The 24783-nt window shown below is 39.0% G+C and overlaps 1 protein-coding gene across 1 annotated transcript in view; it reads right to left on the reverse strand.

Annotated features, from left to right (window-relative positions):
- Nucleotides 1-24783, reverse strand: part of LOC124716681 — a 130928-nt gene that overhangs the window by 64373 nt on the left and 41772 nt on the right. The window contains exon 4 of the mRNA XM_047243220.1: nucleotides 11103-11146. Coding sequence (XP_047099176.1) covers nucleotides 11103-11146 — 44 coding nt within the window. The remainder of the gene's footprint in view (nucleotides 1-11102; nucleotides 11147-24783) is intronic.

Below are 24783 nucleotides of genomic sequence, written 5' to 3' on the forward strand. Positions count from 1 at the left end.
AGTAGAACTGTAAGCAGTCATAACTGTAAGGCTAAATTGACAATACGTTGTCAATCCAAAATCACATTTATAGGACTTGTTCATCCACATTATATGGTTAATCAAAAAGCTGCATGTGGCTGTGATTGTGTTAAAAACATGCCAGCCAAAGATATACTGTGCTAAATGAATGGAGCTTGTGGGAACAGCAGGGCACAGGACATCAAGTGTGAGGCTCTGCTGCCTCTGGCAGTGTTCTTGTGGCAGTCAACATATTAAGTTATGTTAATTTCTTTATGGTGATCTCACAGAAAAATGTATGTGATGGGGACAGATGACCACAGATGTTAAGTCCCACAGTGCTCAGAGCCATTTGTATGTGATGACTCAAATATTTACCTAAAGCAGACAGTGCAGTTAGGTCACGACTATTGCAATAGCTTTTTTAAAAAGTTAGATAACTAAGACTAGCAATCTGGCTATTCCTACACTGTTGATATTCCTACCTGGCATTTCTGTGGTATTTTCATTATTTCAACTGTGTACATATGCAAACTGAAGCAATGAATGAAAATTTGTACCAAAGCCAGGTTTCGAACACAGGTCTCTGGCTCACTAGATGCCCTAACCACTATGCCACCCTGGCACATTGGCTTTGCACAACCACAATGAGCTATCTGGCGTGTCTTTCCTCAATACAAACTCCCATTCTCACTTTTTTTTTAAGGACCAAATTGAGGAGCAAATCTCCAAGGTCATGGAACGTGTCAGTACATGAAATTACAACGTAAAAGTAATAAACAGATAAAAATAAAATGTTTATGAACCCAAAAAAGTAAAGCCATAAGTTTAAGTAAAAGCAATCAACAATATAACATAAGTATCAGCTTGATTTTTCAAGGAACTCCTCAACAGAATAGAAGAAGTAACTCATGAAGAAACTCTTCAGTTTCAATTTGAAAGCGTGTGGATTACTGGTAAGATTTTTGAATTCTTGTGGTAGCTTATGGTAAATGGATGCAGCAGTATATTGCATGCCTTTCTACACAATAGTTAAGGAAGTCTGATCCAAATGCAGGTTGGATTTGTGCCGAGTATTAACTGAGTGAAAGCTGCTTATTCTTGGGAATAATCTGATATTGTTAACAATAAACAACAGTAAAGAATATATGTATAGAGAGGCCAATATGGACTAATGAACAGGGGCCAATAACAGGTTCGTGAACTTACACCACTTACTGCCTGAGCTGCCAATTACGGAGTGAAAAATATCCTTTTTGAATGGGAAGACTTCCTCCAAAATACGAGGGCAGTTCAGAAAGTAACCTCCGATTGGTCACAGTGCGGGTTGTGGGGGGAGTAGCGACGCCATCTGTGCATTCACGCACTCAACAGGTCAGTCGGCATCAAGCCGTGGTCGAGTGAACGTCGTACCTGCGCTAGTTTAGTTTTTGTGGCAGTTTGAAATGTGTGCTGCAATAGAAAACCCCGCCAAATGTGAAGTGTGTGCTGTCATAAGGTTTTTTACAGCCAAAGGATATTCTGCAGCAGCTATTCATCGTGAGCTTTGTGCCATGTACGGACCAAGAGTTATGAGTGAAGGAGTTGTCCGTGAATGGGTACGTTTATTTAAAAGTGGATGAGAAAACGTTCATGATGAAGAGAGGAGTGGTAGACCATCATTGGTGACTGACGAACTCGTTCAGACAGTTGATGCAAAAGTTCGTGAAAATCGACGTTTCTCAATGTCGGAGTTGTCTACTGGTTTTCCACAGATTTCTAAGACTCTCTTGTACGAGATAGTGACAGCAAGATTGGGTTACCATAAGTTCTGTGCACGATGGGTGCCCAAAATTCTTACCGACCACCACAAAACTCAAAGAATGGCCTCTGCATTAGACTTTCTGTCACGTTATGAGGACGAAGGAGAACCATTGTTAAACAGAATTGTGACCGGTGACGAAACCTGGATTAAGTACGTGAACCCTGAGACAAAAGAACAATCAAAGATGTGGGCACATTCAAATTCGCCTACCAAACCAAGAAAAGCCTCGCAAGATTTTTCTGCCAGAAAACTGATGGCAACGGTGTTTTGGGATGCCAAAGGGGTGTTGTTGGTTGAATTCATGGAACGTGGTACGACCATTAATCAAGACGTGTACTGTGAAACAATAAAAAAGTTACGACGGGCTATACAGAACAAACGCCGTGGTATGCTGACTTCCGGTATCGTTTTTTTGCACGATAACGCCCGTCCTCACTCTGCTCGCAGAACAACGGCCCTTCTTGAGTCCTTCAAGTGGGACGTTATCAACCATCCACCTTACAGCCCAGACCTGGCGCCAAGTGATTATCACCTCTTCATGCATTTGAAGAAATGGCTCGGGTCACAGCGGTTTGATGACGACGAAGAGCTCAAAGATGCGGTCACAGGCTGGCTCCAGGCACAAGCGGGTGATTTTTATGCAGAAGGAATTTCAAAGCTTGTGAAGAGATACGATAAGTGCCTCAATCGCTATGGAGACTATGTAGAAAAATAGTGCAAAGATGTAGTTGTAAGATGTATATATTAAAATATTTTTATTTAACTTGGTGTATTTTTTTAAATCAACCGGAGGTTACTTTCTGAACGGCCCTCGTATAATACCTTACAACATAAGCAAATGAAAATAAGCAAAGCAGACTAATTTTCATGTCAAACAATCACTTACTTCAGATACCATTCGAATAGTAAAAATGGCAGCATTAAGTCTTTGAACAAGATCCTGAACGTGGGCTTCCCACAACAGTTTACCATCTATCTGAACACCTAGAAATTTGAACTGTTCAGTTTCACTAATCATATGCCCATTCTGTGAAATTAAAAGGTCGGGTTTTGTTGAATTGTGTGTTAGAAACTGTAAAAACTTAATCTTACTGTGATTTAATGGTGGTTTATTTTCTAGAAGCCATGAACTTATGTCATGAACTGCACTATTTTAAACTGAGCCAGTGCTGTACACAACATCCTTTACTACCAAGGCAGTGTCATCAGTAAACAGAAATATTTTAAAATTACCCGTAATACTAGAGGGCATACCAAGTTAAATACCAAGTTAAATAAAAAATAAGGAGCAGGAATGGCCCAACACTTATCCCTGGGGCACCCCCCATTTGACTGTACCCCACACAGACCCCACATCACAGCCATTCTCAACACTTTGAATAATGACCTTTTGCTGTCTGCTGTTAAAGTAAGAGGTGAACCAATTGTGAGCTACTCCCCGTATTCCATAATGGTCCAACTTCTGGAACAATATTTTGTGATGAACGCAATCAAATGCCTAACTTAAATCAAAAAATATGCCTAGTGTTTGAAACCTTTTATTTAACGCATCCAGTACCTAACAGAGAAAAGAGAATATAGCATTTTCAGTTGTTAAACGACTTCTAAAGCCAAACTGTACATTTGATAGCAAATTGTGGATATAAAATGATCAATTATCCTTACATACAAAGCCATTTCAATAACTTTAGCAAACACTGATGGCATAGAAACAGGTCTAAAATTGTCTACATTATCCCTTTCTCCCTTTTATAAATAGGCTTTACTACTGAGTACTTTAATTGTTCAGGAAACTGACCATTCCTAAAGGAAAAATTACAAATATGGCTAAATACAGGGATAACATGTGCAGCACAGTACTTTAATACTCTGCTAGGCACCCCATCATATCCATGAGAGTCTTTAAGTCTTCAGTGATTTAATTATTGACTCAATCTCCCCCTTGTCAGTATCACAGAGGAATATTTCAGACATTAGTCTCAGAAAGGCATTTGCTAAGAGAGTTTTATGATTCCCTGTAGAAACTAAATTTTTATTTAATTCACCAGCAATGATCAGAAAATGATTGTTAAAAACTGTACACATATCTGATTTAACAGTAACAGAAATATTTTTACTATGAACTGACTTTATATCGTCAACTTTGTGCTCCTGGCCAAACACTTCCTTCACAACAGACCATATGGTTTTAATTTCATCCTGTAAATTAGCTTTTCTATTTGCATACCATATACTTACTCGTTGCCTTCCTCATAACATTTTTAAGCACCTTACAATACTGTTTGTAATGGGCTACTGTAGCTTGACTGTGATTACTTCTAACATTTTGATATAATTCACACTTTGTTCTACGTGATATCATTATCCCAAAAGTCAGCCAACCAGACTGCCTTTTACTGCTAATACCCCATTTAGAACGTTCTAATGGAAAGCAACTCTCAAAGAGCATGAGAAATGAGGTAAAGAAAGCATTATATTTGTCATCTCTGTTATTGGCACTATAAACATCCTGCCACTCTTGTTCCTTGATGAGGTTTAAAAAACTCTATTGCCATGGGGTTAGCTTTCCTACATAGTTTGTAATTATATGTGACATTTGTTTGAGAACAAAAGCCTTTTAGTATTAAAATTTGTACATCATGGTCTGAAAGGCCATTCACCCTTTTACTAACAGAATGTCCATGTAGTAATGAAGAATTAATAAAAATATTGTCTATGGCTATGCTACTGCTTCCCTCCACCCTAGCTGGAAAAAACACAGTTTGCATCAGATCATATGAGTTTAAGTGATCTACCCACATCCTTTTTCTTGCACAATCATACACAAAAGTAATACTGAAGTCACCACATATAACTAATTTATGGTACTTCCTTTAAAATGAATCAAGAACCCCCTCTAGGTTGAGCAGAAATGATCTGAAGTCAGAGTTAGGGGCTCTATAAACAACAACAATTAGAAGTTTAGTTTCACTAAACTCAACTGCCCCCACACAACATTCAAATACCTGTTCAGTGCAGTGCCGTGGTATGTGTGTGGGCTAACGGATACTGTTTTTTTTACATACATGACCACTCCCCCACTTCCCAAGGAACTCCTTAAAAAACAGACAGCTAATCTGTATCCTGGTAAAGGAAGGCTCTGAATTGTCAAATTATTTAAGTGGTGCTCTGATATACCAATAATTTCAGTCAACATCTATATGTGTTTCACTAACTTCAGTCTCTAATACCTCTTATATTTTGATGAAATATGCTAATTCCTTCTCTACTTGGAAACATGACGTCCTCTGAAGGTGATTCCTTAGGTATATCTTTTTAAAGGAAGTCCCTCTAACAAGGGGAAGGCCTCAGACACGGCAAATCGATTCGGCTCAGATTTGGTAGGTCACTTGTGTACAACCTAAAACGAAGGAATCTAAGATATTTTGGGTCAACAACCCCGCATTTTTGAGAAAATCACCCCTAAAGGCTATGACGAGCGATCGACTCAAAGTTGGCGGGATCAATAGATAATTGTAAATAGAGCATTTTTCATCACCAGGTATGGGGTCCGAAAATGCATACTTTTCCAGAAATCAAGGTAAGACACTTTTACAACTGCCGCGTCTGTACCCACATGGTCAACGCTTTTTGCCGACAGCACCGATAGCGCATCGGCCAAGGTAACTGGTTGCGAATCTCGAAGAAACGTAGTGGATGTTATTCTTTTCGTTTGTATTCTTCAATATCTCAATTGATAGGGATAAGAGGGTTAATAACGTAAGTAAATCAACAAGGAATGATAATAAGGTAGGCAAATAAATTTCTCAAACCTCTTGGGATAGTAAACAACTAAAATGCTACTCCAGGTCACTTTACAATGGCTCTTCCAGTTACTGTTACGTGTCCTCACTTTTCTTCGAACAACTAGATGGATGATACTTGTCATATAAACATTCCAAACAAATATACTTACGGCACCAGGAGCATCTAACGAATGCAATCTTTCGACAGCTACACTGTTCCTTCCCTATGATATGACGAAGAGGCAACCGGGACAACATAACTCTCACCACATGCATTCTATCCCATGCCTCGCTGTATACAAGTGTCGCACTGTTGGCTATCTATGATCCCTTGTGAGGAAGTCACAGCACTTTTACTCAGAGTTGTTTTCATGTGACAAGGCTTAAAAGTTTAATACTTTACTAACTCACAGTGTTTGGGAAGTTAGTTTGCCTACCTTATTATTAACATTCCTTATTGATTTACTTACCTTGTTAACCCTCCTATCCCTATCAATTGAGATATGGAAAAATACAAACGAGAAGAATAACATCCGCTAGGTTTCTTCGAGATTCTAACCCGGGTTTTCCGATTCCTAGCCAGTTACCTTGGCCATTGCGCTATCGGCGCCGTCGGCGACAGGCGTTAACCATGTGGGTACAAATGCGGCAGTTTTAAAAGTTTCTTACCCCGATTTCTGGAAAAGTATGCGTTTCCGGATCCCATACCCGATGATGAAAAATGCTCTATTTACAATTATCTATCGATCCCGCCAATTTTGAGTCAATCGCTCATCATAACCTTTAGGGTGATTTTCTCAAAAACATGGAGGTGTTGACCCAAAATATCTTAGATTCCTTCGTTTTAGGTTGTACACAAGCGACCTGCCAAATCTGAGCCGAATCGGTTGGGCGTCTCTGAGGCCTTCCCCTCGTATCAGCTGACTTCAATCTAAAAAAGGTGCAGCTCTAACACCAACTACCACATGAATTTTTCCATGACCTACACTGTCACCTATAAGCTTTGTCAGCCTCCCCTTCTCATACCTATTGAGGTGCAGGCCATGCCTAGTGAAACCCGATCTACTGATAGACTCAACTGGCATCAATGGATTGTGACTCATGCCCTCTGCAACCAGTGCCTTCTCCAGCCCCATATTAACAACCTAAGAGCCACATTGAGATGAGGCCGATCATGACGCTGAAACAGCTGCTCCAAATGCACATTAGTGCCACCAATTTGAGTATCTATCTTTACTAGGTCACCACCTACATCATATTACCTGTTCCTATCAAGACTTTTCCCTGCTCCACCCACTATCACTACCTGATCCTCCTTTGTAAAATTCCTATATAACTCCCCTATGCTGTCAGGCATGTGAGCCAACCTTGCACTAGGCTTCACAATGCTGGTGATATGGTACTCACTCCCCAACATTTGCTGCAACTGCTGGCCCACAGCTCTACCATGTGAACTACCTAACAGCAGAACCTTCTTCTTTCTGCTAGACTTTGCAGCTGCCTTAGGCCTCCTAACTGCTGAGGATTGTTTCACGTTTCTTACACCTACAGCTACAAGAGACTCCTCTCAACTCTGACAGTTGGTCAAATCGCACATCGTATATATGCAAAGTACAATTGTCTGTATACCTCCTCCTGCTAGCTGTCTTCTTGGCAACTGCCAGTTCCCATTCCCCAGCGCCATTTACTCTCTTCAACCCATCCAGTTCCACTTTTGTGTACTGTAACTGCACCTGAATGCCACAGATTTTATGCTTCTGCTCCTCTATCAACTTATTTCTATTACAGATTCTACATAGCCAGGAGAGGGTCTCGCTAGAATGCCCACTGGCTTCCCCACTGCATTCCCCCCAATGAAAATACTTTGAACAAATCCCACACCATAACCCACTACTCACAAATCTATGACAGAGGTCACTCGTGCTGAAATTTTACAATTACTGAATGAAACTGAGCACCTACGTTACCTAAGTTCAGTTACACTAGTAGAACTATTTGTAGAACTAAGAATATTGATCTCAAAATTCTCTCTCTACTAGGAAAGCAACAACTTTTATTAATACTACTAAACCAAAACCAATACCAACACCAACAAAACTTCACAAAATTTACTAGCTAAACCTGAAAATTCAAGTGGCCACTGAAACACTCAAAGTTAAAACAGTGAATGAAAATTTTACTAAAATATTTTGCTACAAACAATAAGAATCATCAGCTGAAAACTACCGCACAAAATTTACTAATCAACTTCAATGCACAGAAAACTCTAAAAAACATAGCGAGCAAACGTTTACAAAAGTTTTTTAAATCATTATTTTGCCACAAACAGCATGAAACACCACTGAAAACTATTAAATTTAATATCTGTATAACAGTGCACAAACAACTTTGTCAGTACTTAGCTTTATAACCGCTACAGCTACAACCACATGCTGTAAAATGTAAACACACTACTTCAGCCCACTAGCTATTCCCCTAAACACGAGCAGCATTGCAGAGGCTCAGAATCAAATGAAACAGGGGTCCTGCCTGAAACCCATGTGTAGGTGATTTAATTACATGAAACTATATGGTTCCAGAGACCTTTTCAAGTCTCGGGCATCTATGATGTATATATGCAGACTGAATCAATGAATATAAACTTGCACGAAGGCAGGAACGAGCAGGAGTCGTGTGTTCAGTCTCGATAACAATTTTCATTTGTTTATTCATTCTGCATATATACATCGTAGATGCCTGAGACTTGAAAATGTCTCTGGAACCATGTAGTTTCATTTAACTGAATTGTGTGACAAGTTATTAAGCTACATACAAACCTCACAGATTTTTGCTGATGTATTCCTTTTTTATTACACTTATTTTCAAAAGTGTGTGTATTTATGATACTATATTCCAAATACAACTGATTACTGTCACCACAGTTTATGCACCCTAAAAATACCTTGTGGGCAATAAAGTATCTGTCACTCTAAAACAAAAGATAACAAAAAATTTAGATTTTGTAACAGTATGCTTTCAAGAGGTATCTTCAAAGACTTTGACACCCTTCTATTCAAACCTCCCCCACATAAATTACAGCTAAAGTAAAAGTTGGTTTACTATTAACTAAGTTTTCCGCAGCCATACCATAAATGGTGTATAGTTTCTGCATTACTTTCTAGGGCACAAGGTAGAAATAAATGTAATACAGAAATTTTATTCAGGCAGACCTTCTAAAATAATGTTTTCCTTTGGTTCCCTTTCTCACATTCTCTTGCTAATGGTCTGATTTTTCTCACATTCTCTTGCTAATGGTCTGATTCTCTAGTTAGCATCAATTATTAGCATTTAATGGACTTTTTATTCCTAGCCAAGAGTAGTCTACTAGTATATATATGCTTCAATTTGAGGAATAAATTTATGACAATGTACATTCAGAGCAGAGCATTGTATGGTAGTGAAATATGGACTGTGGGAAAGCTGGAACAGAAGGGAATTAAAGGATCTGAGATGTGGTGCTTCACAAAGATGCTGAATTGGTGAACTGACAAGGTAAGAAATGAGGAGGTTCTCAGCAAGACTGGTAGGGAAAGGAATAACTTCCATGGTACTAGAGGGAGATGTGGAATGCAAAAACTGTAGGGGAAGGCAGCAGAGATTTGTATACATCCAGCAAGTAATTGAGGACATAGCTTGCAACAAAAAGTGCTACTCCAAAATCGAAAGGTTGTCACAGGAGAGGAATGCATGGAGGGTCGCATCACTGGGGGTGGGGGCAAGGCTCTTCTCATTTTAGGATCATTCTGAACAGAAAGGAGATTCACGAAAACTGCCCTCCAAAATTTAAAGATATTAATGTTTCAGTCTATGTATAAATAAAGAATGGCTGAGAAGTATACTACACAGACTGATAGTTGTCAGCTACACATATGTAAAAGTGTCTACCTAAGGATATATGGGATACAAAAGCTGAAAGGAAGTTTGAGAAATGTCTTACGGGTTATTTCGAGCAAAAAAAAATTCACAGAGTAGAGCAGTGTTAATGTAAATAACAGGAAATGTTTTATTGTCATTAAGTAATTGTTTGTATTTACTTGTGCAAAATAGTGTTTGGAGATAACATTTATACCTGAATATAAACATACTGCTAAATATAAAATGATTATATCTAATGTTTTCTTTTAGGTCTGTGTTGTTGTCATTTGATTTAAAAAGTAGTTAAAGGCTTCTTAAGAAATATAAATGTAGAGTATATGTAGCTACAAAATTACTATCACATTATAACTTGTATTCTAAATATTTTAAGATCTGCCCTACATTAGAAGTACACACTCTTTACAAAATGTAATCATGTGGGACCAAATAAAAATCAATCACTCTTGCAGAAAAATAATTTTTGATGATATTATTTTAGTGGACCAGTTCAGATACTTTATCAGTTCTATCATATTTCTCGAAACTGTCATCTTTGCATTCCTCCTTCCTCATGGATTGCCCACAACGGATAATGTTAATGAGTAAGTGACCTAAATTTGTTGTATCTCTCTCTCTCTCTCTCTCTCTCTCTCTCTCTCTCTCTCTCTCTCTCTCTCTCTCTCTCAACACACACACACACACACACACACACACACACACACACACACACACAGGTCTCACAGGTCTGTTAATTCTATTAGAAGTATAACAATTTCTTATCTTAAAGGTGTGTCCTTTAGAGGCTATATTTGCACACAACTTCAATTAATTTATGCAGTTGTATTGTAGGCCCATATTTTACATAAATTTAAGCAAATTATGTCTGTTTATTTTTATATACAAGAGATCTAATGCAATCCTATTATTTTTTACAAAAATTCGTTGACGATAATGACATCACCATTTGGGGTATCATGGAAGATAAACAGTAAAACTTATATTACACTTACAGTATTGCAGTGTATAAAGGAATAATGACATTGAAAATTTGTGCCGTTCTGGGACTCAAACACAGATTTACCACTTTACACGAGCTGTCACCTTAACCATTGTGGCTACCCACGCGTGACTCATGGCTAGACCCAAACTTCCACATATCATCATTCCTGCATTACAAACTGTATTTGTACACACACTATGTCCTCCCTTATAGGAGAGGACATTTCAATTGAAAGTCGCTGTCTGGTATTGGTGCCTGTGCTGTTAAGAAGAATGAAGCAATCTTTCTTTGGATATGCATGCATGTTATATAATATGTGCACAAGTGCAACCTGTGATGTAGCAATGAGGACATATGAAAGTATGGGTCTGTCCATGAGTTATGCATAGCTAGCCAAAGCAGTTGAGATGACCACTCACACAAAGTGGGAAATCTGGGTCCAGCACAAATTTTCATTGTCATTACTCCCTTATACAGTTGATGGTTGCTTGTATTCACAGCTGCAAATACATTTTTTGTGTATTATATTACTCTCTTAATACACCAAATACACACCAGAAACTATATCTTACAGAGCACACAAGATTAAATTAATTTAACTATTTTTTATGCAACTTACAATCAGCCTGGATATCAGCATCTACATGCATTCTTGTTTCAGCCCTGGAAAATTTAAATCCTAATACAGTTCAAAAAACAAGACAAGTATATGTGACACATGTATTATTGCAAGATTATAAATTAATGAGAGTGAAATAAATAACTTGGACAGAGACAGATTAACATGAAAACATATTGTTAACTTTTGCAATCATACAAAGACAAATGAGACTGACTTTAGTTTCACCAAAAGGAAGTAGAACAAAGAAGGATACTACTTCTTTCTCCTTCTCAGAAAATCAACAATGTCATTAAAATGATAGATTGCTACTGACTGTAAAGATGACATGTTGAGTTGAATGACAGGCAAAACAAAAACACTGTTACACTTTCAGCCAAAGCTTTTTTCAGAAAAGAAAACACACAGTTAACACAAGCGTGCACATATCATGCACACATGACCACTATCTCTGGCTGCTACAGCGACAATGCAACTGTTGCACTGGACAAAAGCAGTAAGCCAGGGGGAGTGGGAAAGGGGGAGGGATAGCACAGTTTCTTGTGTGGCGAGAGAAGAGAGTTATCTGGTACAGTGTGTGAGGTCTAGACAGCTGCAGGAGCAGCTGTGGGAGGCTGTGAGGGAGGGGGCAGGGGACAGGAAGCAGAAAAGGAGAGGAGCAGAGAAGGGGAAAGGGCCAATGAGTGTGTTGGCAGATAGCATGCAAAATGGGGGGTGAGAGATTGTGTAGTGAGAGGAGGTCATAGGACAGATAGCGTGGGAACTGTTGGGTGGAATGATGAGGGACCAGTAGGTTACCGCAGTTTGAAGCTGGGATAATTTTGGGAGCAGAGGATGTGTTGTAAGGGTAACTCATGCATGTTGTGCCACAGGGCAGACCACTTTGCTCTTGGCCACAGTTTGGCTGTTACCATTCATCCTTGTAAATAGCCAATTAGTAGCCATTCCAATATAAAGAGCTGTGCAATGATTTCAGCAGAGATGGTACAGGACATGGCTGCTGACGCAGGTGGCCCAGCTCTTATGGGGTAGGATAAACTTGTGCCAGGAAGTGCTTGGTGAGTGGACTGATCACATGTTGCACCAGGGCTTCCACAGGGTTATGATCCCTGTGACAAGGATTTGGGAGCAGTGCGAGTATGAAAACAGTTTTGGATTAACCAAACATTCAGATTACCAGGGTTCAGGGACTCTGCTGTACTTGTGAAAATGTTGTAACAAAACAGAAAATCGAGAAATTGTAATAAAGAAACCCCTCCTCAGGGGACACTGCCTTAATGTAGCACTATCAGTGCAGGTGAGGAGGTTCGTGTGCCTTGGATGCGGAGGGTTATGCCGGGGTAACGTAGCTACCAGCAGGGTCACCCATGCCGGACAGGAAAAAGGGGAGGATCCAGACGAAGTGTGTCCCATAATAACCTATCAATCCTGTCTCCTGTCCTATCCTATCCTTTTTCCTTGTCATTTCCAATTCCCTACAACATTGGGCACGGAGGGCTCTTGAGGCATGATGAAGCCAGTTTCCCTGAGGGAGTAAACATGATACAAATCCATGTCCTCTCAATTGGGGGTTGATCCTGGGGCTAACAACCCCATATCAGGAAAAACTCGTTGTTCAGCAACCAATTCACAGCGAGAACCAGACTGTCTCAAACTTACGACAACCGAGGCATGTCAAATGGCAGCAATTTTGGTATATCGGAACATGGAATGAAAAAAGTATCTTTCAGGTGGGAACCAGTAGGAAGCTCGAGGAGGAATTATTGAGGTACCGAATTGATGTTGCAGCATTGCAAGAGATAAGGTGGAAACAAACAGAGGTGGTTGGTCTTCAGCATTAAACCTTGATCAATAGTGGGGAAGAAGAAAATAGATTAGGGACAGGTTTTATGGTAAAGAAGTCCACCAGTCATGCCATGGTGGAATATGAAACAATAAATCCCAGATTATGTTGACTGAGGCTGAAGGGAAAATTCTCCAACTTGTCATTGATTAGTGTGCATGCCCCAATGGAAGATGAAGCTGAAGAAGAGAAAGAAGAATTTTATGAGAAATTGAAGCAAGTGTATAATAAGCTGCCAATGTATGATGTCAAAATTATCCTGGGGGATTGTAATGCTAAAGTAGGTAAAGACAAAGAGAACCAGCAGGTGGCAGGTCTTTATAGTAAACATCTGGAATCAAATAACAATGGTTGGAAACATTTAATTTGTTTGTAGCAAAGGACTAGTGATTAAAAGCATGTGTTTCCCACAGAAAGACATTCATAAGAGAATTGGAGATCACCTGACGGGTTGATAAGAAATCAAATAGATCATATACTGGTAGATGGACGGCACGCCTCAGATATTTTGGATGTGATTAGCCACCAAGGAGTGGATATTGACTCAGACCATCTTTTGGTAAGAATCAAAACCTAGGAAAGGATTGAAGTTAAAGCCAGAAGGGCTGGATTGGAGAAAAGTATGGTCTACAATGTGGAGATGCTCAAAGGTCAGAAGAAAAAGAAAGAGTATAGGAACAAAGTGCAAGAGAAGTTGCAAAAGATCAGTGGGGTGGAGCGATAGGATATCAACATACTATGGGAGCAAACTAAGATAGTTTTAAACACAACAGCTCAAGAGGTACTTGGAGAAAGAGGAAAACAGAAAAGAAATGGATGGTTTGATGAGAAGAGGTCGAAGGTGATAGATGACAGAAATCAAGCTAGACAAAGAATGTTACAGAGACCCACACAAAATAATGTGGCTATGTTTAAAGAGAAGAGAATGATAGCTAAGAATTTAGCACGGATTAAAAAGAGAGTAGAGGAAAGGGAAAGAATGGATGAAATACAGAATAACTTTGAAAATAAGCAGGGGAGGAAATTCTTTTATGGGATGGGACAAATAAAGAGAGGATACCAGAGAAGGATGGACATGCTGAAAGATGAGACAGGGAGTTTGATAGTTGGAAAGGAAAAAAATAATAGAAACATTGGCACAACATTTTTAAGTGTTACTGTCAAACAGACACATCGTAAGTGAAGAGAGAAATGGAGGGGCTAGACCAGAAACTGAAGAACAACAGGAGGTGGATGGAGAGTATGATGCAGTGGACACAGAACCACCATCGATAAAAGAGCTAATAGAAATTTTGAAACATCTATGGAATAACAAAGCCCCTGGACAAGACGTGGTAATGGCAGAACTGATAATACATGGAGGTGAAATATTAGTATGGAGGATACATAAAATAATTACAATTGCCTGGGAAATAGAGAAAATGCCAGAGGACTGGACATTAGCAACCATCTGCCCCTATACATAAGAAAGGATCGTGCATGCAGTGTAAGAACTACCGAGGAGTATCTCTGCTTAATATCTTCTACAAAATCGTTTCTATGGCTATAACAAGGAGAGTAAGTAAGAGAGCAGGAAAGGTTCTAGGAAAGTACCAGGCACGTTTTAGATCTGGGAGGTCTACAAGTGACCATATCTTTACTGTACGTATGATGCTGGAGAAGACTTACGAATATAACATAAGGTTAGAACATCTCTTTATAGACTTTAAACAGGCCTATAACAGAGTTAAAAGATCAGGACTGTGGGAAACAATGCAGGCATTCAATTTTCCTAAGAAGCTAATAAAATTAACTGAGATGACCCTGGAAAACAGCAAAAGCCACGTTAAAGTTCAGGGATGTCTGTCGAGATCATTCCCAACAGGAGGAGGCCTAAGACAGGGAGGCCCATTAGCCGCAGCACTATTCAACCTGTGCTAGAGAATGCAGTAAGATCAGTAACCACAAACCCAAAAGGTAATATTTACAATAAACTTCTGCAAATCTTAGCCTATGCAGCTGATGTAGTAATAAGTGCTAGAAGTACGAAGGCACACACGTCAGTCTCCAAAGAGTTTGAAGCCGCTGCCAGGAACCTTTGTTTAGAAATAAGTGAGACAAAATCTAAGTATATGGTAACAGATAGTTAGAAAGAACACAGATGATCTTCAGTTAGAAGGGTACAACTTTGAAAGAGTAGATAGCTTCATTTATCTTGGCTGAGTAGTAACGTAAGAAACCAAAGTGAAGGAAGATATAACAAACCAAAGAAAGGCTGCCAACAGATCATATAGAGCACTATATACCATGCTCAAAAGTGTCTGAAGTAGGAAACTAAAGCTGACACTTTACAAAACAGTGATCAAACCAGTTCTTATATATGGCAGTGAGGCATTTGTGCTGACAGAGGCTTTGGAGAAGAAGCTAAAAATATGGGAAAGGAAAGTGCTGAAGAAGATTTTTGGTCCTATAAAAGAACTTGAGATATGGAGAATTAGGACTAATGAAGAAATAAGGGCTCTGTAGAAAGAACCTGATTTGGTAAGCTAATCAAAATGGGAAGGCTAAAATGGTTAGGACATGTTCAGCGTATGACAGGCTCCCGAAGAAGATGATGATGATGGGACATCCTGGTGGTAGGAGGAGGAGAGGACGACCCCGTGGAAGATGTGGAAGCCGACCTGAGAGCAGTGGGAGTGAGGAGGTGGTGCAGGCATGCTGAAGGGCGAGGCAATTGGAAATCTGTGATTGAGGAGGCCAAGGTCCTCAGAGGCCCATAGTGACATGGATTAAGTAAGTAAGTAAATAAATAAACCATAATGATAGCGATCTGAATTTATTTTCAATAAATGCTTTGTTCCCAATACTATGAGACATGATTAATACACACACACTTCTCACCTTTTTTTTCATTCTTTTCTTTTCTTTTTTTGGAAAAATAAACTATGAAAATTTGTAACTTTTTGTTAATTTCAAAATTATGGTTTGAAAATATGAATAGTCACAGAATGTTAACTGTCTTGAGAAATGATAAAGTGGAAGGACTGCTAACTGTCAGCTATGACATTAATGCACGAAAATCTTAAATTGCCAAAATGTTTGTGCTTAAAGATGAAAGAATCTGAAATTGTTTGGTTATTCAGAAATTATTTTCTCCAAAACCTCCATCCTAAATGTTCTAAAAATTTCATGATTCTTAGGGAATGTACAATCAGAGTGGACAGTACTCATCAGTACAAAATGTGGGAAATTTCTTAGATAGACATAGCTCTAATCTTAAGGTCAAAACATCACTGATGCTTAAATACTTAAACTGATCACTGATTTTAAGTAAATGCCATCCAAAACTGTATTTCTGAATCATAATAATTACTTTGCAACATTATAAGTGAAGGGCAGACATTTCATAATTTTGTTCAAAAACCTTTTATAACAAAAATGAGATACAGAATACTTATACCCATTTTTCTTTTTACAATATTATTCACAAATTACTGTTGTCTTCAGTCATGATTTTACTTATCCATGACTTACTGTGAATTAAAATTGCCTGCAATGTAACAATTGACACTGCACTGTTGAGAAGTGTTCATTTGTTGTTTTCATCTGCTTCTCATTGAACTTGTATAGCTGAGTTGAATTTGCACACAGACAAGGATGATCCAACAAGAGCAGTACTTGGGAAATGGGAACTGCATAGTAATATTTTGGTAATGGCCATTTGAAAGCATTAGCAGGACCTTGATGTGTCATCAAGGAGACAGTTGTATCTCACAGCTCATGAGAGAGACTTATTATATATCCCACCCACCACTGATTATCATACACAAGAAGTGATGTGGCTCACTAAAAAGTCTTTTAATGTGTACTGTGATCCCTGCATTTCACACACAGTAACAGGCTGCACTTCTGGGAGAACTGTTCTTGCAATATATATGCCACTCTGAGATGCAACTCAGTAGCGACTTGATTGAATTCCTACCACAGGCTTCGTAAAAGACCACTCTTCCATCTTATTTAAACAGAATTACTTTAATGTACTTTCATTTAGAATTAAGAGTTTCATGTTTGTTACTAATATTGATATGGTGTGTACAAATCCAGCAGCATCTCTTATAGCATCAACAGCTTCATTCTGGAAATTAATTCTTGTTGCAAGATTTTTGCAGAGATCTATTACCCAATCACATGCACTTTTTCCATGACCTGTTGCTGAAAATATCCATTTCTTTGTCTTAATTCCTGTACTGCAGTGTTCACCAAGCACATAAAGCTGTAAGTGGCTTTTAAAATGAGGTGCCGCACCATCAGTCACACACACATGTTTAGGAAATGCATGACCTCTAGATGCTATGTCATCAATTATAATGCTGACAGCATAGCATGCATGTGTACTGTCATGAATGAGATCATCACAGACAATAGCAAAACAGTGTGATGTTCCAAGGAAGTGAGCAACACGTGTGAATATGGATACCTGTGATGTATGCCAATGGTGACTTTGAATTTCATTCTACAAAGCAAAAGACCAGTTCACAGCAAAATCGAAATGAAGAACAAATGTACCAGTATTTTGGGATGTGCCCAATTTTAATTCTGCTGTGACGTCTCTGAATCCTCCAGATATGATGCTGAGCTATTCCTTTCATGACCCATTGTCTAACCTCTGTAACAAACTTCTCTGGCTCTACTGCCTTTTTCACCAACTTTCCTCCATCCCACAATGCAAAGGTTACGTCATTGTCAATATCCTTAAGGTGTAATGCTTTGACAGTCATCACTTCAGCACCAGGTCACATTGCCCACCCTTGCAACCAATATTTATCTTGTGGTTCTTGACATATACACAAAAGTATCAGGTCCGGCTCTGCACACTTCTTTCCTGTGATGCTGTTTATGGTGTAACAAACAAGCTTAAAATTTGTGCAGCAAATACATCTGCATACTTCCTTCACTGGCTGGTATTTTACCCAATTTGGTAATAAGGAGTAGAATTTTGTGAGACCAGTTTTTAAATCCAGGTTTGCCTTTTTTATTAGGAGATATGCTTCTATTATTGATCTTGTCATATATCTTTTTACCTTTTTAACTTGTTCGTTATTTTCACTAAAAGAGAGAACATCAGTCTGGTTAGGACTTCACCGGCTGAAATCTTTGCCATCACTTAGGTAATATTCCAGAGCAACAGTAAGCGTATCATCTTACAACAGATGCCCACAGTAAGAGTCTGGGCATGGACAAATATCTCTCTCATTCTTTATTTTACTAGCTTTTGAAATCAAATAATGTGAGGAGGTGGATATGCATTTCTGTATCTGCTGCTTAGTGTGCTAACTGGTGTCAGTGTTAGTAACCATATCTTCTCAGTATAGATATCTGCTGAGATAGCAGAATTTGGGTTTTGAAACCACACATCACATTTCGTGCATTTGCGGAACGATTTGAAGTGGAATGATCATATAAAATCATATAAAATTAATTGTTGGTAAGGCGGGTACCAGGTTGAGATTCATTGGGAGAGTGCTTAGAAAATGTAGTCCATCAACAAAGGAGGTGGCTTACAAAACACTCGTTCGACCTATACTTGAGTATTGCTCATCAGTGTGGGATCCATACCAGATCGGTCTGACGGAGGAGATAGAGAAGATCCAAAGAAGAGCGGCGCGTTTTGTCACAGGGTTATTTGGTAACCGTGATAGCGTTACGGAGATGTTTAATAAACTCAAGTGGCAGACTCTGTAAGAGAGGCGCTCTGCATCGCGGTGTAGCTTGCTCGCCAGGTTTCGAGAGGGTGCGTTTCTGGATGAGGTATCGAATATATTGCTTCCCCCTACTTATACCCCCCGAGGAGATCACGAATGTAAAATTAGAGAGATTAGAGCGTGCACGGAGGCTTTCAGACAGTCGTTCTTCCCGCGAACCATACGCGACTGGAACAGGAAAGGGAGGTAATGACAGTGGCACGTAAAGTGCCCTCCGCCACACACCGTTTGGTGGCTTGCGGAGTATAAATGTAGATGTAGATGTATCACTATCCTTAGGTTCTGTACTAAGTGCATCTACGCTATACCTCAGGGCCAAGCTATGGCGAGCCCTGTTCTTCCTTCGCATCAAACTTCTTTATGCGCATCTGTTGATGAATGGAGGTCTGACATAGATCCACAATTTAAATCATTCTCTATTGTTGCTTGAAAATGAATTTAGAAAGCATTAACATGAAGTTATCTGATAAGAAGCAGGTGGCAGTCAGTTGGTTAAAATCCAGAAATTTTAATAAAGAAATCAAGCGATGCTGTTCACAAGTTCTAATTGGAAATAGAAGCTGTATGTGACAGACATATGACAAAAAGATTATGAAAAGGTAGGTACAAAATAAAATGTAAAGAAGTAATTGGACACAGGAGCAAAATGTTAAGTGAGTGACGTTCAACACACATGCAAAAGATGGAGAGAGAAGCAGATAAGAAAGAGTAAAATGCTGATGAGCAATAAGTACATATTTTTTTAGAAGCTGGTTCCTGAATGTGTACTTTTTTGTTAAGGCACCTCTAGATAAATCCAATTAAAGAAGAAATAAGAATGAACCACTGGCTCTATACTGCAATGTATACTCTGTGGAGGGAGTTTGCAGGTCTGAAATAAATTTTAATTACCAGTGTATAGAGATAGAATCTCAAACAAATTTATAGATAGCCTGAAGAACATTTCTAACCTGCATCTACCTCCATATCCACACTCTGAAAGCTACAGTGGAGTGCATGACAGAGTGTACTTCCCATTCTCCCATGTGTTAGGATTTCTCTGGTTTCCATTAATATATGGAGTTGGGAAAAATGACTCAGATGCCTTGTGGTGTGCTACGATCTTGTCTTCACAGCCCATACTGAACTGATACATACACTTGAATCTTTGAAAGTAAATTTTGTTGGGGTAATTGGCATCTATCTTCAAAGATCTACCACTTCCGGTTTTTCAGCATTTCTCTGACACTCTTTCATAAGTCTAACAACCCATATAGGCTGCCATTCTTTCTATACTTTCAGTATTATTTGTTAGTTCTGGTATAGGTCTCACACACCTGAACAGTATTCTTGTACAGGTCACATAAGAGCTTTGTAACCTATCTACTTTGTAGACTGACAGCATTTCTTTCAGTATCTTACTAATGATCCAAAGTCTGTGACTTAATATAACAATGAAAACAATCAATTATTGACAAAATTATCCAATTATCTATCCCATTAAATTAAAGTCTATGACTTGTTTTACTTATAACTGAGCCTATGGGCTTAACCTGCTTCGCATACTCACGTACTGATATTCCCAGGTATTTGTGTGAGCTGACTTATTCCAAGAATGTCTAATTAAAACTGCTGCTTTTGTGGACTGCAGAGTTTTAAATTTCTGAGCATTTAAAGCCACTTGTCAGTCTTTGCACCCTATGTAACCTTATTAAGATCTAACTGAATACGAATGGAACATTTTTTCAGGCAGCTCTTCCTTACAGATAACTGTATGTTCTACAAAAGTCTTAAGTTACTATTAATACTGCCTGCCGGGTAACTAACACACAAGCTGAACAGCATGGATCCTAATTTACTTGCATAGGGTACACTTCAAACTAATTTTACATTTACACCAATACAACACTGCAGTGCCTGAGGTGCTGAGAAGAACAATGCAATGTTCCTTCAGACATGCATGCATGTCTGGAGCAACATTGCACAATTCTGCTTAACATTGCAGCTACCAGGCAGCAACTTTCAATTAAAATATCCTCACCTGCATGGGAATTACATAATGTGGCTACGAGTACAGGTTGTAATGCAGGAATGGTGTCATACAGAAGATTGGGTCTGGCCACGAGTTGTGTGCAGATACAAAATTAAAGGTGACTGCTAATATGGTTTGAGTCCTGGTCTGGTACAAATTTTCATTATTGTCATCCCCTTATACAGCTGATGGTTGTTTGCTTTCTGAAGTGTGAATACATTTCATATGCTTTTACACCTTTTGGTGACTCTGCATCCAAGGTAACATGGAGCATCCTCTACAGCAAGAAATCCCCAATCTAGTCACAAATTTTGTTTCATACCCCATATCGTTACAGTTTTATTAGTTAAGTGTTGGGGCACTACAGAGCCAAATGCTTTCCAGGAGTCACCTTACTGCCGTGATAAATGGTTTTCAGTATGCCATTTGAGAGAAGTGTAAGTTGGGTTTCAAATGACCATTGTTTCCTGAAATGATGTTCATTCACATGGAGGAGGTTATGGTGTTCAACATATCTCATATTGTATGAGCCAGCTTTCCTGTTCCCTGTTTCTTGTAATCCTTCTACCTGCAACACTTTTATTCTAAACTTTTGTTATTATTGTATTTGTTGTTGTCCTCCAGCAGGGACTCTGGATCCCTTCTCACTCTACATAGCATCATTGCTCCTTAACTTCTCTGTGTGCCTAAGATATTCTATTACACTAGCATATATAATGGTTCTCTTAACAACTACCTTTATTAGAGTTAGTAGCTGTATATGATGAGCAGTTGCACTGTAGAGATATCATACACTTATTATGCCTGAGAATAATAACAGTATCTGTATTCCATTTGTGAACATAAGTCTGCCAGAAAAGCAGTGATACTTCCTTAAGTAGCATTGTTTCAGAAGCTGTTCATAAACAACTAGATTAAAATAACAACAGTCAACAGCTGGCAAGTTAAATAAAACTTTGTTGGCACATGCAAGAAAGTAGATATTTTAAAAGCTTATGAGCCAAGATTACTGTTTGATTGAGTCTAGCATGCTATGTTTTGGCAGTTGTTAGAACTTTATAGAATAGAGAAATACCTGAACTGTGGTTCACTTCATATCTAGAAATGTAGACCACCAGTGTTGACAAATACAGAACAGTTTTGAATCTGACTGAGGTACTGTAAAGCAGATGATACCACCAGATTCTGTTCTGGGTCCACTGTTTTTCTTAATATGTGTCAATGACCCCCCACTGAACAATGCATGTGATTCAAATCATTTTCTACTTGCAGTTGAGACTAGGGTCATTTTGAAAGATTTGGGATGCAATGTCTTAGGTAACAGGAACTGGATAATATTAGCTTGTGGCTTACAGATAACAGATTGAAGCTGACTGAAGGTGGCCATATTTTTTAGACCAAAATTCAGGACACATTACAAATTCCAATACTGCAAAAAAAACATAAAAGTAAAAAAGGAGTGAGATCAAGAGAGAGGGAGAGTAAGAGAGATCTTAATTAAATGTAATAAATACAAAATGTCACTTTAATTTGTTACAAAATGTAAACTAATATTTATTTAATTAGCTCCTTCTACAACAGAGTGTGAGTAGACCAACTGTATCTACCAGTGCTGTGAATATTCTACAGCATGGCTGTAGTCTCCAACAGCACCAGCAGAAATGCAAAATACTAATAACTTTTAAATTCAAAAAGAAATACTAATAACCTTTAAATTCAAAAAGAAATGTAGTTCGTAAGTGAGAAAAATTGAAAAGAAAAAGAAACACCAAAATGAAGACAACAGACCTGAATACAAATATGCTTTTGCAAAAGGAAAATTATTGGAGTTGAACTACAGATTCCTTGAATAGCCACTTTCAGTTGATAGGCCAGTGACAGGTTGCAGTCAAGTGGAAAAAGGAAGAGGTAAATCTTCTTCAAACACATTCTCCAAAACATGACATTTTGACCCTTCTGCTGTGATCTTACTCAGGAAATGTTATTGGCAAAATTCCTCATCAAAACAGTGGGGAAAACATCCTTTTATAAGTGGAAGTGAGGTTGACGCGTTTTGGTCTTCAGCCACTGAGTGACACCAAATGATTCCTGAGAAAGATACCAGTAGAGGGATGAAAAATCCATTTTGGGATGAATTTTGGAGAAGAAATACAATGGGCATGAAGACCTGCAAAGTAGAGGCAATAGTAAAAGAAGTTGCCAATTGGATGTCAACACCATTTCTGCCATGCTGTTACAGTAAGTAAACATATTCAACTATCAAACAACTACCACATACAGCAGTACAATAAAGTACTTCCTATTTTGCTTTCACAGTGAAGCAACTCGGTGTCAAGCATCATGCTACTAGTAGGATTATGTGTACTTCCACATCCTACATGTGAAGATGGGCCTGAAAAAGCTCAAGAACTAGTTTTTAAAAATACAGTAATATTTCAAAAGTGACTGGTCATAGCTATTTGTAGTTACATTTCATCTGATGCTGTACTGTCTGCCTCTAATGAAGAAAACATCACAAACAAATTAAAGAGCTCAATAAAGCAAGTTTGAAAGTAGCCTCCAAAATAAACAACAATAACACTGACGTAATGTGCAGTCAATATACTGTCGAGTTTAAACATTAATTTACTGTAAACAATGCAATTAATGTTCACAGCTGTAGAATAAAAGCAATGTTAGGTTTCATTTATAACCAATTAAATTTGAGAGTCAACCATACTGGGTGTCTGTTATCCCGGTCCAACAATTTTGACAGCCTGCAAGAAGGCATGGATGTAGATGACAGCCAATAGGCCATGTCCCTATAATCTACAAGTGCCACTGACATCACTACAGCACTATGCATGGGCCATGTCCGCTGTGCTGGTCTATCGGTGCTCACAGCGGTCCTATAAAGCTAGCAGAGGCTCCGACCGCAGTCATGTTCCGACAGCGCTCATGATTGTTTATATATTCACTGTTGCTCTGGTCTCTGATAGTTGCTATGTCTTGGTATCTGATTTAGTTTTGCTCTCTGGTCTTGGTATTTCACCATGTGGTCTGTGTTGTCAGTCATCCCTGTTGTGTGCGTCTGCATTGTACCAGCAATTTCCCGTTGATGCTGTTGACCAGAGCACTCCGGTCTCTCTCGATTCCAGTTACTAGAATTGGTAACAGGATGAAAGGTTAACAGTGCATTATGGACACAGAACTGGTACACCTCACGGGGCAGCAACAGCAACGACAACAACAGCAACAGCAATTGCAACAGCAGTCCTAGCAGCAAACAGACCTTTTGCATCAGTAAATTCAGCTTCTGTCCAAATGATTAAAGGTACAAGACTCATAACCCATCCAGACTGTGGTCACCTCCCAAAGAGAGTCCTGTCCATCCACATTTCCACCATTTAATGATACAAAGGGAGATTGGGACTAATATTTGTAGTGGCTGAAACAGCACTTTGCTGCTTTTTGGGTTTCTGATGACATTCTCCAACGGTCATTCTTCCATTCTTGGGCTTTGTCAGAGACCTTTTCTTTAATTAAGAAATTGGCTCCTCTCTCAAACCCAGTTGCACTCACTTCCCAGGAAATGTGTTCATTGCTGTCACACTATTATTCACAATGGTTCCAAGTTTTCAGATTGTGCCTCAAATTCCATCAGTACCACAAGCCTTCGAGCCAGTCTTATCACTCACGGTTGATGGATTTGCCAGGTCTGAGTCATTTTTGTGATTTCACCTGTGCCAATCTGTCTTGCAAAACATCACTTGCCAATTCCCTGATTTGTGATGTAATGTCCAATTAGATCCCAATCGAGAAGTTCACACTACAGCCCTCAAGCTGGACAATCCTTCCTCAGATGACATACTGAAAATCATGCACTGTTTTGAGATTGCACAGGCAGCAAATGAACATCTAATGGCTTACCTCCAGGTTGCAGCAGTTCAACCACCACCACCACCACCACCACCGTGACGGAATTCTCGGAAGTCTTTTTCCCAATGGCAGCATCATGTTTCATCACTTTTGGATGTGTCAATGATGTCTTAACAGCCAGTCCAGCTGGACTGGTGCAAACAGCAGGGTATGACTTCTTGTCCTGAC

The sequence above is a fragment of the Schistocerca piceifrons genome, chromosome 9 (genome assembly GCF_021461385.2).
Source record: "Schistocerca piceifrons isolate TAMUIC-IGC-003096 chromosome 9, iqSchPice1.1, whole genome shotgun sequence".
NCBI lineage: Eukaryota > Metazoa > Arthropoda > Insecta > Orthoptera > Acrididae > Schistocerca > Schistocerca piceifrons.